The sequence below is a fragment of the Hirundo rustica genome, chromosome 10 (assembly GCF_015227805.2).
Source record: "Hirundo rustica isolate bHirRus1 chromosome 10, bHirRus1.pri.v3, whole genome shotgun sequence".
Lineage (NCBI taxonomy): Eukaryota > Metazoa > Chordata > Aves > Passeriformes > Hirundinidae > Hirundo > Hirundo rustica.
The window spans coordinates 21,429,789-21,445,141 of record NC_053459.1 but is presented as its reverse complement, the minus strand read 5'-3'; the positions used below and the strand labels follow the sequence as shown (position 1 = coordinate 21,445,141).

Below are 15,353 nucleotides of genomic sequence, written 5' to 3'. Positions count from 1 at the left end.
TGGCATTAGGAAACAATCAAGAAATCAGACCCACTTTTCAGTTTGAGCGGATAAATAAATCCATTATTATGTGCTCACAGGATATCATAGCTCAGCACCATAAACAGTTTGGTCATAGGTTGTTTACTGTTCTTAGTTCTGCATTTGTACCTTCCCCCAGCAGACCTGTTCCGTGACAGGGTGACTTTGGAGGTCAACTTTCGTGACTGAGCTAAAGTTTCAGAACTATTTTAAATACCAAAGTCAGTCCCCATTGTTTCTGACCCACAGGAATGAGCTTTGTGAGAAAACAGGCTCAGAGGCAACTGAGAGAGCCTGTTTAACCAAAACAAAAGGTTCATGGGGTGAGGGACACAGGGACCATGCTGTCCTGTCCCAAGGACACAGAGACAGCAGTGGCTGGGCCTGTCCTCCCCAGCCAGGAGGGGAGGAGAGAAGAAACCATTAAGGGAGAAGTAATCTCTTTCCAACCTCATGGTAAAAGGGAAAAGAAAAAAATTAAATTGAATGGGCATGGGAAACTGGGCAGAGTGCTAAGGGACAAAGCAAACTGAAAGGAAACACAAGCTAAAAAATAAAAAGCATCTATAAAACAGTTTTCTTCCTCTTTTAAACCCACATCTCTCTCCTCAAACTTCCCACACATCAGAGAAGCCGAGAACAGCAGGGTTTCTGCATGGCACAGCCACAAGACACAATCCTTTAATCCTTTGGGTCTTGAAGTTCCAGTGGCACAAAGCCCAGCGAGGGAGGGAGGGAGCAGCAGAAAGAGAATGATAAGCACAGCCTGAACAAACACGGGGTTTTTAACTTGCAAGCAGCAAAGCTGCAATGAAGAGGTAGGAAGACATCCACCCTCTCCATGGAAGGGCCCATCTGTTAACATCTGATGAAATTACACAAAACACGTGTGCCTGGGCTAAAATTACTCACTTCAGCATCAATTGCCTGACTGTCATCTCCTCTTTCAGAGGGGGACAGCACTGAAATCTCTCAGATTTTGATGGCCACAGGGCTGCCTCCATCACGCAAATTGACTCCGCAAAGTGCCTTGTCTATCTCTAAATCAGAGCAGGTGGGAGGAGGGGAACCACCACTCCCAGCCTCACGGTGGTTCCTCAACGGCAGAGGAAAGCTTTGCCCACGTGAACCCCAGGAGCAGCATCCTCATCATTGCACAGCTGAGAATGTGGCATTAAAGGTGGACTTGTTAAAGCCAAACTTTGTCAAGCAAAATACTGGCATATAACAAGGGTTTTGATAGCGTGTGGCTTTGCAAGCAACCTGCCAGGCTTCCCTGCACCTCAGGGCACCCCTCTGGCCCCAGGCTGAGGTGGGCACTCACCCTCCTGCTGGAGAAGTGCTCCTCCCGCACCGTGCTCTCCGCGGTGTGCGGCAGACTCGGCATCTGCCTCTGCTCTCCCCTTTTGATGGATTGTCTTCTCACCGTGTGACTGGAAGGAAAAACACACCCCACCATCAAGTCTCAGTGCTGCAAGTGTCTGTATGCCTCGATATTTAACCCCTCTGCTGCAATGCTGCCTCTAGTTTTCCCACCTAAGATCTTAAAAACTGACATGCGGGGCAGGACAGCTAAAAAAAACAAACCAGAAAAGAACACAGTGTGGATTCATTTAAGAAGCCATTGTGCTCCAACTGGCTCACAAACAAAAACACAACACAGAAATATCAGAATTTGATTTTTGACAGCCACAATTTCCCCTTGTAAGTAAAGGGAGCCTACACCCTGTTTTTAGAGCATTATGTTCCTCCTGCTCTTAAGCCCTTATAATTTTACCTTTCCTATTATATCCCAATGTTTGTCTATAACCTAAATCACTTCTTCTCCCACTTCTTTTCCCTTTCCTCTTCTAATTTCTGGCCATCCCAAGAACCAAGGCCAGACTGGCCAGGGACCCCCATACCTCCCACATCCTGCCCATGCTGTCAGAAAGCCACAAAGCTCCATCAATTTACATTAGCACTGTCATAACCCTTTGCCAAGTTCAAGGAAAATCCAGCTCAAAATCTGATGACCCATGAGACAATGTTTTCCATGTTAGCAGAGAGATGTTTGCATCACTTAGATTATGGCTGCTAAACACATAGATTAAAGATTTTTATTATAGCTGCTAAATATTCATGGAGACTGAATTCTTCTGCTTTATCTCCTTACAGCAAAGTAAATGAGACTGGTGAAGCCAAATAGATAAGATAATAGAAGTTAAAAGATCACATCTCCCAAAGCCCACCGTGTTCACAGGGATGCACACTCACCTCCTGGTGGGGATAGGGATGCGCACGAAGGCTTTGTACCTCAGCAGCTCCCTGTGAAACTCCTGGAAATGCTTGAATTTCCTTTTCACGTGCCAGACGAACTCTCCATGGGTCAGCTCGATGGTGTAAACATTGGGGCTTGGTACCTGCAGGGGACATCATCACCACGTGGGAAGCAAGTTTTGAAATAAGCCATTTTTCCGCAGCTGCCCATCTAAAGAGCCTTTATTCAACTTCACTTAAGGATTTTTCGGTCTCATGATTTCTTGTTCTGCTTTATTAGATTTTATAAATAGACATATAACCTTCTCTCCTAAGTGTTTTCTGAGACACAGGCATTGCTGCTTCCTCAGCCCACAAACAAGCAAGCACAAAATTAAGGCACAAACAGCATTTTAAATACAGTTCTACAGAAATCAAACAAAATCTCTGGAGGTTCTGACCTTCTTAGTGGAAGTGAAGCGTTCAACTTCCAACACACGCACTCGGACAGGACATCCCGTGAGGTACGTCTGCGTGCCCGGCTCTTTGAACCCATGGGTGTGGTAGATGGCAGAGAAGGGAATGCACACTGCAAGGACCACAAACCCCACAAAATTGTTAGCTCAACAGCCTTGTAACAATCCATGAGGGCGTGAAAGCCAGCAAACAGCAATGCTTTAACATGGGAGCATTTATACAGCAGCATTAATTCCAGCAAAAGAGAGCAATTTTTATTAAAGAGAGCTCAAAGACAAGGTTACACAGAAGGGACTGGAGAAGATCAAGTATTAAGAGCCTCCTGGTTCTAAATCAGGGTCAGTGCTGGGCTTGGCAAAACCCCTGAGGCTGTAGCCTACCTGTCAACAGATTGTTAAACCCAGGCAGGACATGGGATGAGAACCCACAGGCGTCAACTCACCCGTGCCTTTGGGGTCGGTGAGCACCTCCGAGTCCACCTCCTCCCCCTCCACATGGAGCTCCCTGGTGTCCAGGCTCTCGATGATGTTGCTCATGTCTGCAGCGAGCTTCTTCAGCGTGGATGTGGCTGCATGGCTTTCTGCTCTCAGAGACATCTCAGGGGCCGGCGCTCAGGAGCCGCGGGGCGCTGGGGAGAGATGGGGCAGAGCTGTCAGCACCTTCCCTCCAACACAGGGCTGGAGGAAACCACTGGCAATGCATGGACACCTCTTCCTTCCATCCCTTTACCACACTGATCCCAGCCACCGCGATCCTACACACCCAACGCCAAATGTAGCTAAAGCTACAAACCGTATCATTGCCTGGCCCAATCCCAGACTTAATTCACTGAATTTCCCAGGTCAGGCTGGATGGAGGAAAAGCTCACTCGGAAAAATCAGTTTTTGCTACATATTCTTCCCTTGAGTGAAGTAGCGATGGAAACTCCCAGCATTATTAAGATTTCCTCTATTTCTATGCACCTTACACAGCTGCCTGTGGTGTCTGCGTGCCTCGTGCTCTTCCACGGCTCCATCCTCCTGGCAGGATCAAAAGTCACTGTTCCTCTCTGGGGTCAGGAGTGCCCTGATGCCCCCAGAAAGCCTGGGATCAACAAGGTGGACCCCACATCTTCTGTGCTCACTCCTCCAATATCCCAGGTGAGTGCAGGGGACCAGGCCACCGTCCCTTTGTTATGGGGACACAGCCAGGGAAAAGGCTGCTGCATGCCCAGGGCATTCAGGCACTTAGAGATATTTGGGCACTGGTGACTACAGCACTTCCCACCCTTATTCCCACCCAACCATTCCAGGAGCCTGAGTCACGAGAAAAATGGGGAAGGAAGAAGAAAAAAAAATAGGGAAACAAAAGTTAATCAATATATGAGGCATGGCCACTGACACTAGCACAAGCCTCCCCTGCTCGTATGTATTTGCAAAACCTCTTCCTTCTCCTCCTCTTCCTTCTCCAAGCCGTGCATCTCACCACAGGGCTGTGGAGATGGCTGCTGGTCCTTGCACACAGCCAGGCTCCAGCTCCTGGGTATCTCCCTGGCGATGATAAATAAATCTTTGTCCTGCTCTGTGCAATAAATGCCACATCTTGACAGCTACACTGAAAAATATATGGATGGGACAAACTGGCCACATTTTGCAGAAGCCAATACAAGGATGCCCATTTATACTTGTGGAAGCTCTTACATTGTGTTAAAGAATGATTTTTCCAAAAAAGTGTGACATTTCTGATGTTAAATTCTACAAAGAACACTGTGCAATTATTCTTGAGTGAGCTCCACAACAAGAGCTGGGTATGCCGTAACTTGGAAATAATTTAACATTTTAATAAATCATGTGTTTAGCTGCTTTTGAAAGAACATTCTTTATTATTGTCTCCTCTTGAAACAAGTCCATTATTTCATTACTACATAAGGCTGATACCATGTATGCCAAAAAACATGCTAGAAGCAGCTGCCTTCATAAAAAAAAAAAATCTAATTGCGCACAGACTTGAATCAAGAAAAACTGGGTCAATTAAAAACCTATTTCCCACTCAGCACTTCATACAAAGAAATTTTTTTGTGTATTTCTAGCTGCAAATAAAGCAGCAACTTGCTTTATATTTCTGTCTGCATTCACATTAAGAAACAAAACAATTCTGGGGTTTTTTTCTCCATTAGAAGATGCTTTTACTTCGTGGAAACTTAATGCCCCTTCCAAAAGAAGTTTTCCATAGTCAAAGAGAACACAAGCCCAAACACACTGTGGACATGCCATGCCAGCACTTGAAGGAAACCAGCAGACAAATACCACATCAGCAGGGCTGGAGGAAGAGCAACAGAGAGGAGCCAACAGAGAGAGATGATGCTCATCCTCCCTCCTCCTCCTTTCCTCCCCATGGTGCCAGGTACAGCTGGGCTCTTTGTCAGATTAATTGACACAGTTGGTTAATGGATAAACAATTAACCAGTGTATGCAATGATTATTTGCAAGGGACTGCAGCAGGGCTCCATAACTCAGGATTTTCTTCTTTTTTTTTTAAGCTAAAGCTGTTTCAACAGCTGGCATAGACAAATCCTGGTATAAATCAGGATGGACTTGAGTCAATCCCAGAAGCAAGATTCTCCTCATCGACATTACAGTCAAATTGTGGGGCTGAGAAGGAAAATGTGATTTGCCCACGGCCCTGTCAGCAGCCCCACAAACCTGGGCAGTGGGCACACTCCCTGTCACAGGGAGTGTGCTGCACAGCCAGAGGACACGGGGCAAACTCAGCCCTGGACAGGGAGAATGACACTGGGGTCAGCTGGAAAGACAGGACATACCACATCCTTCTGAAAGCTTTGCCAAATTGCTTTCCAGGGCTCTGCTCCGTAAGTGCTATTTAACCTCTTGGGCAGAGTTTCCACGCGGACACTCTCTGCGTTCCCATGGGCAAGCTGAGGAATGCCTGGGTCAATCTGCAACAGGCTGGGTGCAAACAGGCAGCACACACAGATATCCAAGATTTTACCACAAACCAGGCAGGCTACACCAAGGAGGCCCTGTCTGCCCAGTGCCACTCACTGCTCGCACTGCTGACGGACTAGAGAAGGGAATTATAAACCTCTGACACTAAACTCAAGTGATACCAGCAAATCACAGGATAACAATAATGCAAATAACAGAACGAAACTTCTGAGGGATTAAGCGCTGCGTTTCAGTATTCAGCTGTTGCCATTCAGGATAAAAAATAAGCAGCGGGTTTTTTAAAAGAAAAAAACCCAAACAGCCAAAAGAGAAAAAAAGAAAAAACAGGGTCTGAGGCAAGAACTGGCAATCTGAACAAAGGCAAAACCTGTGCCAAGATGCACAAACAGGACTACTGCCTGGGAGCCAGGAAGGAAGAGACAGTGCAGAACACAGGAAGACTCAGACCTAAAGCATTTGACCTGTGAGAAGTGTCAATACTGAGAGAAGGCAGAGAAACGTGACAGCAGACTGCAACCCCGCAGAAGGCTGCTGTGAGCAGGGTGGACAAGGGAGAAGTGCTCTGGATTAGAATCTAAACAAAATGGTTTAGGTTGGAAAGAACCTTAAAGATCATCCAGTTCTAACCCCAAGCCACAGGCAGGGACATCTTCCCTTATCCCAGACTGCTCCAAGCCCCGTCCAACTTAGCCTTGAACATTTCCAGGGACGAGGCATCCACAGCTTCTCTGGGCAACCAATGGCTCAGCACCCTCAAAGGCAAGAATTTGTTCCTAATATCTAATCTAAATCCACTCCCTTTCAGTTTAACTGCTGGTTTAAAGCAGAGAATGGGGAGAAAGCCCTATTTAATGGCAAAGGCATGGCACTGCCTGAGGAGGGGTTTGCAGAGCCCCAGGGCTGAGGGGAACAGTTGCACCCCAGCACCCACACCCCCAAACCTGCTGCCAGGGCATCCAGGGGCTGGTGTGGCAACCTGTGTTTGGAGAGAGGGAAGTTGCTGCTCTGGCTTTATCCGGCTCAAAGTTTGTCAGGGCAAAAGCAGCACAAAGGAAAATACAATCAAAAGACTCAGCAGTAAAGGAAAACATTGGAAAGAACGAACAGACAAGGAAAAAAGGAGATGATTAAACTCTGAAAGAGATAAAAACACATACTACAAACTCCATAAACTGCTGACACTGCCTTGGTCCAACCCAATTCTTACGTTAATTACTTCCTCTTGAAGCACCACTTAAGTTCTCTGCCTCCTGTCCCAGGCTTGTTCCCACAGCACACAGCCCCCAAACCTCTTGAACTAGTAAAATATATACACTGGAAATAGTGACTGCACCAAGAATCAGCCAAGATTTCAACTGCAGGGACTAAAAGCCAGAAATGAACTATATTAATCCCTGAGCCCTTGTGAATATATTGCAAACCTGTAGCTCAATCCTGCAACTTTGCAAGCCCAGTAATCTATTTGTTATTTGCCATTTTGGTTATGCTTTAACCCCAAGTTATTACTTCAGGGATCATATGACCATCTCAGCCTTCACTAAAGAAAATTTTTTTCTACTTGTTGCACAGGTCAACAAAAGCACAGCTTTAAAGGCATAGAAACTGGAAAGCAGAAAATACATATTTTTGCAAATATTCATGAACAGTTCTGTGTTCTGAAGACACTGACGTCCTGATGTGAAAATGTATGCGGCTGGTAATAGCACAGACTACCTAAAACTTGGTCAGCTTAAGTTTATCCTGTATCGTGGCAGATCTGAAACAAGCTCAGACAATCACAGCTCCTTAATGAAGTCTCGATGCTGAAAAGCCCCACACAAAGTATGAAACCCAGAAAAACTTCATTTAGAAAACAGGGGAGCAGAGAAGAGAAAATACATCCAGGAAAAAACAGACATTTCCTGCTAATGCCTCCCAGGGTTTGATGCTCTGTATCAACTCTTATCCCTCTGGTGAGAAACACTATAATCTCTGAAAATTATCTCACTCCTGTTCTCATGACATCTCTCCCAGTACAGCGACCTTTTGGCAAGGGCTGTGACAAGTGACCTCTGTTCCCATACTTGGTTTTCTCCTGCAGGCAGCAGCGCCCATGGTGGGACACACAAAAAACCTCCCAGGCTGCCTGGAGCAGAACAGACAGGCTCAGGCCAAAACAGAGCAGTGAGATGAGGTTATTAAACAGAAAACAAACAAACAAACAAAATAAAGCTCAAAGAATCTGAGCCATGAATTCTCTCTTTCCTCTTGCTGCTGCCAAGAGCCTGGGTGCAATAGGGGCACCAAGAGCCCAAATGAAATGCCAAGGAATTCCCATACACAATGCCCTCAACAGCTTCTTGCTCTGTCTGGTGGAGATGAATCTTTTGCATGTAAATATTTCCTAATCCATCCCATTTTAAACCTAAAATTAGCTTTGAAACACTGTGTCTTGGAGAAATACCCTCATCTGATAAGAGTAATTTCTAAGGCATTATTTGCCTCTCCCAGGAGAAGCTGGGTTTGCCACCACCCCAGATTTATGCCCTGGCACACATTCCTTCCACAGTCCTGGGCAGGGGTCAGCCCTACACGACAGCTAAGAAGCGTCCCCTGTGCTCAGGATCCCTGACAGCTCCTGCAAAGAGCATCCTGCTTTTCCAGCCCAGGAAAAATCCCCCTACTCACACAAAGCAAAACAGACACACACAGATTTATCTTTCCCTCAATATTTAATCAAAACCCCAGGGCTCTTGTAGGTAGCATGTTACATTTCCTAACTATGAAACTAAAAGACAAAAAGGTTGAAAAATGCTCAGCAATGCCTTAACCCTGTTCTTCAGTTCAGTACATGAAAAAGACTCAGCCAGAGGAGCCAGCAGCCAGCAACAGCAAAAGCAGATGCCTGCTGAAAATCTGCCTTTCTGGATGCTCATACTGCAGGGCAGTGCAAAAGGATTAAGGTTGGTTTTTTAAAACACACAAAACAGCCCCTGAATAAGAACCAAAGCATTGCTCCTACCCTGGAAAGAGCTGGAGAACGGAAAAGAAAATCCAGATCAACAGTAGACACATTGAAACATCATCCCGACCTAATTTGCTTATCTGTAGCCCAATCCTGATAAAACCGAAATATTTTAAAATACTGTTTCCAAAACAATTATTTCCACAAAGTGCCCACATTTAACAGCAATACCTCTAAAAGCAAAAACCAATTAGTGCTTCCTGCAGCACAGTTGCCTGGCTCTGCATTACTGATTTCCACAGCCTTTGCCATGTGAGGCTTATTGCCAAGCCACCAGCCTGCCCATAGGAACAGCAAAGTCACAGGAATCCACACAGCCTGTTTGCAACTGGGCACGAGATGCTTCAAGGTTGAGATGGCCTGGAAATAACAGGTTCATCTTTGGAAGTCCCTGCTGCACTAGCCACACTGGGCAGAGCCCCTTCTGCCCCTGGACAGGGCTCTGCAGCATCCATCCCACGGCACTTCTGCTAGAGAAAAGGACACAGAAAAGCCAGGCAGGTCAAGGGAAAGGATGAGGTAAGGCACTGGTGACTAACCCACAGCTTCATCCAGAAAGCCCCTCTGTGCTGGTTTGTCCCCACGCCCAGCCCAGCCTAAGCGTCAGGCACCTCCCAAGGACTCGTTTCATTCGCTTTACAGAACACTACAGGAAAAACATAAACATCCTCGGATGGGCAGCGCCTGCTGATCTCATGCTGACGTACTGGGTGCCCTGGCTCCCATTGCCCCTGCCCAGGAGCACCATCCTGCTCCCTGGGCTGCTGCAGGAAGTGCAGCCTCCCCGGGAAGCCGGTCCCAGTCATTAGGTATTTATTGGTAATTAAAGCTGGCACTACACATACTAATTCATCACCGTGGCTCGGATTCCTCAGGCATGGACAAAGAGTGTTTAAGCGCAGCACTGGCACCTCGGGCCCTGCATCCTTCAGGGATCGCTGCCAGCCCTCCACTCCCTGATGTGGTCCATGGAACACATCCTGCAGCCCTAAACCCAGGAGCACTGCACATAACATCCCTGAAAACCAGGACGGGGGATGCCCAGAGCCTCTGGAACCTGCTTACTCACCCCCAGAGAACCACTAGCACTATAGCTGCAGGCGGGCAAAGAAAACGAGGTGACAGCACCTTGGGGATCGGCTCCATCTCAGCATCCTCAAATCACACAACCAAGATGCAACAGAGTGGTCAATAGAGTCCTGGGCTGATGGAAAAGGGGATTGGAAAACTGCCTGCTGCAAAGAGCAAACAGCAGGAAGGCCAAAGCATGCACCACTTCTGGGTGCTGACAGACACACAGAGTTTGGCCCAAGACAGAGCTCACAAAAGCTTTATATAAAATCCTAAAAGCAAAGAGCTAGCCAAAGTGATAATGTAATGCAGAGGACTCTTAGAGTGACCATCTCCATGAGGATCAGGGTTAACAGGGACCACCATGGTGCTTACAGGATGATATGCATGGCTGCAGCTCTTATCTATAGCTGAACACATCACACAAATACAGCACATATTTTTGTGACCTAAACGTATAGATATGTACAGGGCTGATGTCCTGTACATCACTCAACACTATTCTGGTATCTCCCAGGGCCACGTCTGCTCCAGCAACTGCCACCTGCCAAGCCACATTTCCGCAAGGCATTCCAGCGGCTCGGAGACAAGCGGGCACACTGGCAGGCAGCCCAACACCTCCATCCCTCCCTCCCTCCTTCCCACAGTGGGGTCAGGTGGCAGCTGATAAATGCAAACACAGACCTTCACATGTCTCCTACCAGCCAGGCTAATTCCAGGGAAAGCACTGCAGCCTGTTCTCAGGAGGGATTCGGCAACTGCAGCAGGATCTCAGCCCAGCACTGCGCCCTGCAGCTCTGGATCACAGCAAAGAGCACAGGTATGTGTCAGGAGATCAGTGTCCCGTTCCTGCTGCCACCCTACCGCAGACTGAACTGTTCTCATTAAGTGGGAACGTGACTTTTCTTTCTCCTCCTGCTTTTTTTCTATGTGAAAGCACAGGGAGGTGATTTTGTTGACCCTTTATGTGACCTGCTCAAAGAAATGAGAAATTCCTGCAGCTATCACAGCAAAAAGGAGTAGCAGATTGAGATCGTGTATTTTTACTTACAGCTTAACTAAAATTTTAACACTTCAATAAAATGCTGTTTCCATTGTCTTGGCTTCTGGGAGTTTGTTTACCTTAATGGAACTTTTCAAATAATTTCCATTTTAAAAAAACCAAACAGTTGGCAGGAGCAGAGGGCCACGATGGAGGAGGAAAGCAACCCTCCCACTAAACAGTACTACTGTTAGTGTAGTCCCCACTCAAGTGTTCCCATGTGAGCAGCCAAGTCCAACTCCCTCCCCTGCCTGAGCACAAGGCACAGGTTCATCTCCCAGGGTGGCTTCCCCACGACACCACCAGCTTTGAGGACAGCACTGCAGGGTGACCACCACCACAGCTTTACTGATGCTTTTCTCCGTGTCAGAGGCAGCTCCAAGGGCAGGTGCAGGGCTGGGACTCACATGCAGTGCCAGGCCCACACAGGTGTTTGCACAGTGCCATCCCATGCTGATCCTTCCTGGCAATGTGAACCAGCCCTGTGACGGCTCACACTGAACATTAACCTCTGCCAAGCTTTTGCTGACTGTGCACACACTGTGCCAGGGACGAACTTTGGTAACCCAAAGCATGGCACGACCTCTGGTTAATGGGGGTGAGAGGAACTGCAGCAACTTGGGGTCACCAGGCTGTCCCTGGGTACGTCCCAGCTCCTCTCTCTGCTCCTCAGCCAGAATCCTGCTGCTTCCCCATTCCAAACAGGGCCCTGCACCACCCTGACAGCACTGTCACCTGCTGCTCCTGCCCAGGGTAGGGACAGGCAGGAGCCACAAGTGCAAAGCCCCATGATGTGGTGCAGCCACTCTGATCACCCAAAAACGCTTCTGTATTCCTGACTGCAAACTTGGATTCAGCACCTTTCCAAACTGAAGCTCCCTAGTGATTTTTAATGTTTTATTTAGCAATGCTTTTAAATGTGCTTGATGCATTCTGGCTGATAAGCTCCACAAGAATTCGATGTCTCTATCCTTATTTGACTTCAGTTATTTTCCAGGCTACTCTTAAAGCTGCAGCGCTCAGTGCCTGCAGCTCCCGCCATCGAGCAGGGACATGCAGCACTAAAAGGCTGTTGTAAAATCAGGCATCATTCCCAAAAAACAGCAACAGCAGGTGCCAGAGGTGACAACAGGAGGGTGTTGGTCTGCTCCTGATCCACGCTTCAAAGAACAGCTGCTTTTCCCCAGCACAGCCAGCACTGACATGGGCAGACACCAGCCCTCAGCCTCCCTTTCACACTCAGAAACCTCCAACCAGTTCCTGAACAGCTTCACCTGTGGATTTAGGATAACACTAAGGTCTCACAAGAACTGCATTTTCCTCCTCCACAGCCAGCTAAAAAAATATTTAGGAACATCTCATTTACAAGAAGAAGACAGTTGGCTTGGGGAAGTCCCAGAGTAAATTGTAAGAGAAGCTGTTACCCCAAGCTCAGAGGGCAGAGGTGATGCTGCCCCCAAGACTTCACAGAGGGCTCAAGGTGGATTCGCACACCAGCCTCTCCCATGGACACCCTACATGGGAACTTAACTGCACCTAGGACATGGGTGAAAAATTAATTTTTCTATACCTTGAAGTGTTTGATTCACTATTAGAATTAAGGATAAGTAAGTAATTACAGTAACTGGATTCTGATTTCTCAAATAATTCTGGAATGATGGCTGAGGTTTCAGACTGAGATCAAATCCAGGCAAATTCAATAAGAAGTTGTCTGTTATGAAGCAGTAATTTGAAGAAACAGAATAGCTCCCTTATGTTTCTTTCTTAAATACAACTAAACACCTGCAAATTTATGCAAAATAGCTCATTTACACACATTGACAATACTGACAGCTTGCTTAGAACAAAATAGATGCCGTGGACAAATCTTTTTTAATCACTTTCCTAGAGGGGAAAAACAATGCCTCGATCAAGCCTGCACAGGAGCACGCTGATGGCAGCAGGGGAAGATGGTGGTCATCTCAGAGCTCAAATCGAGCCTCAGGTGCCTCCTCTCTCCTCTCACCCACAACTCCAGACCTCTAGCACCTTACAAGCACCACGGGTGTCTGGGCAAGGCAGACACCCTGCAGTTCATTCTCCTTTTGTTGAAACTCCTTTTCAGTATTTTTACCACAAATTCCTAGAGGAAATCAGAGCATTAATATTATGACTTACAAGCTTAACCCTCCAGACCTTAGCACATAATTAGGCAAAAATTAAAGACTGTTTTTCCTTCAACTGCCATGACCTTCTGGAGCAGCGCTGCACAGAAGAGTGTTTGCAGAGAGTTTTCTACATGTACAAAAAAAAGCTGTTTGGCAGGAAGAAATGCAAGTTTTGGGAGAGAAGTAAAAAAAGGCTAAACAGGCTCAGACAGCAGTTCCCATCTTTCCATCTTTCTCCTGGTGAGCAAAATGGCTCACTTGCCATAACTGCTGCCAAAACTCTGCAGGATCAGGTCTAACCACAGAGATTTCAAAGCCACCGTGAGTCATCTACTATTCTTTCTTGGTAAGACTTAACACTGGGTGGGACACAGACACAGAAAAAAAAAAATCAATTTGCAGGAAACCTCAGTCATGGAAAAATATACTTCAGAACATCTCACGGGGACTACATAAATAGCAAAAGAGAAATGAGAAAACAGTACTTTCTTTCTGAAAAGTCTACGATGCACTGCCTGCTCTCCAAATTGTTTCAGCAGCCCTTCAGCTGTGACAGTGAGAGGACAGCTGAGCTCCCTAGAAGACCCCAGCAGCCACGAGAGCTTCCCAGTGCACCCAAAAGAACCACAAATAAGGCAGATTTGTGTTCTTCATGTGAAGTCAGCTGCATCGTGTAACTGCATCTTACTTGAATTGAAGGGGAAAATACAAGTACAAAACATCCAATTGTTTCACCTATTGTGTGTCACATTCAAAGCTGGTTGGGAGTAAGAACGCTTTAAATAAAGAAAAGCCCCAACAGCAGGGTTGGCTTTAGCCAGGTAGTGGGGTGCAGTTACGAGCTGCCATGGCCACAACACCTCAGGCTACTGAAAGTGTTGGAAAGGTACAATTAATTACTCTTTGGTGGTTTATTTCCCCCCCACCCCTGCCCTAAAGCTTCCTGGAGGCCTCAAGCAGGAGTCAGCCCAGCTGATGGTGAGAGAATCCTGTGCTGCGAGGTTCATCTGACCCAATTCAATGCAGTGCAGTGAGCACTGCGCTCACCAGCAGGTGTTTTCTGGGTGGGACAGAGACAAGCAGGAAGAAGAAAAAATGAGTATTTCTGACTTCAAAAATCCTGCCAGAGGTCCAGCCGGTAAAATGGGAGAAGTTCATAGGAAGTGGTTCAGCAATGAGTCAGTGCCAGTGGCAAGGAAGAGCCCCAGGACACGGCATCGGAAGATCCTGGAGGGAAAGGAGAAGCAAATTCTTGCACAGCCAGACAACCAGAAACTGCAACTGGCTGTGAATCAGCCACTTGCACAGGCTGGGACAGAGGCTGTCAGAGCGCTGCTCTGTGCGACACTGTCTGCCTGGCACCGCCTTTTGTCTCTGCGCTCTGGAACGCTTGTCCCGGAGAAGAGAGGACCCTCTGTGCCTGGACCACCTTCCCCAGCCTTGGGGAAGAAGATGTAACATGCACCCAGCTCACTGGGATCTTGCTGTCAATCCTAGGAGAGCCCAGGGAAGCACCAGCTGTTTTTCAGTAGGCTTACTTTATTTTTTCCCAAAAAAGAGCCCTCATGTGAAGGCTGCACATGAGGGCTCACTGCGCTGGCAGAAAGAAAAATGGAAGACAGGAATCAGGCCCACTCACAGCCTGACCTGAAAAATGTAATCCAGGAAATGCAGTTTAATTCTTTCTTTCACCAGCAGGTGAAACCCAGGAAAATAGATCTCAACACCATGAATATTCTGAATAGTTGCTGCTCTCAGTATAGTGTGCACAGCAGTTGCCCACCCAGACAGAAAAGTCTCCTTCTGTCAAGTAAACCTGCCAATAGCGATGAGATTTCTCACCCTCAGCCCTGCAACTCCTCTACCAGAGACTTTCCATGGGTGGTGAGTGGAGGGGTGTTCTTTCTCTTCTGCAAAATGTGCAACCCCACCACTATTCACTTCCTTTATTACACCTGCCCTTTTATTAAAGACTTTCTACGTAAACAGTGAGTTCCTTAGGGCAGAAGATCATCTATTTTATCTATTCATCCTCTGCCTTAGAAAATGGGACAGAGGAGAAAGGGATAACACTATCACACTCAGGTATCTGATACAAACTAAGGTAACTAATGCAAGCAGCTACTTTGCTGTGAAATCCTACTGGAGGTGTAGCACCATTTTATTTGATGGAGCTTGATGTGGTCCACTCTGCGTCCCCACGGAGCAGAAGGGAAACTTCTAGGGCAAACAAATCGCAGAAAGCCAAAGAGCAAAAAGGCAGGAACAGCACACACAGCCAACACTAGCTTCAGTGAGGATGAAATTAAAGCTCCACATCCCATTTTGGCAATAAGCCCTGGGCTGGCTGTCACCCTTGCTGAGCTGATACCATGCTCGCTGCAGGAACGACATGAGAAGATCCTCTG

General features: G+C 47.1%; 1 protein-coding gene across 3 annotated transcripts in view; it reads right to left on the bottom strand.

Moving 5' to 3' along the window:
• PLD1 (phospholipase D1) overlaps window positions 1-15,353 on the bottom strand; it is a 60,795-nt gene that overhangs the window by 41,347 nt on the left and 4,095 nt on the right. For 2 of the 3 annotated variants that reach the window (XM_040073869.2, XM_058421897.1), the window contains exons 1-5: window positions 3,699-3,718; window positions 3,179-3,364; window positions 2,721-2,848; window positions 2,278-2,423; window positions 1,346-1,454 (exon numbers count right to left, since the gene is read on the bottom strand). In XM_040073869.2, coding sequence (XP_039929803.1) covers window positions 1,346-1,454; window positions 2,278-2,423; window positions 2,721-2,848; window positions 3,179-3,332 — 537 coding nt within the window. In that variant the 5' untranslated portion in view covers window positions 3,333-3,364; window positions 3,699-3,718. Of the gene's footprint in view, window positions 1-1,345; window positions 1,455-2,277; window positions 2,424-2,720; window positions 2,849-3,178; window positions 3,365-3,698; window positions 3,719-15,353 lie in introns of those variants that run through there. The other variant, XM_040073868.2, reaches the window with a different exon arrangement.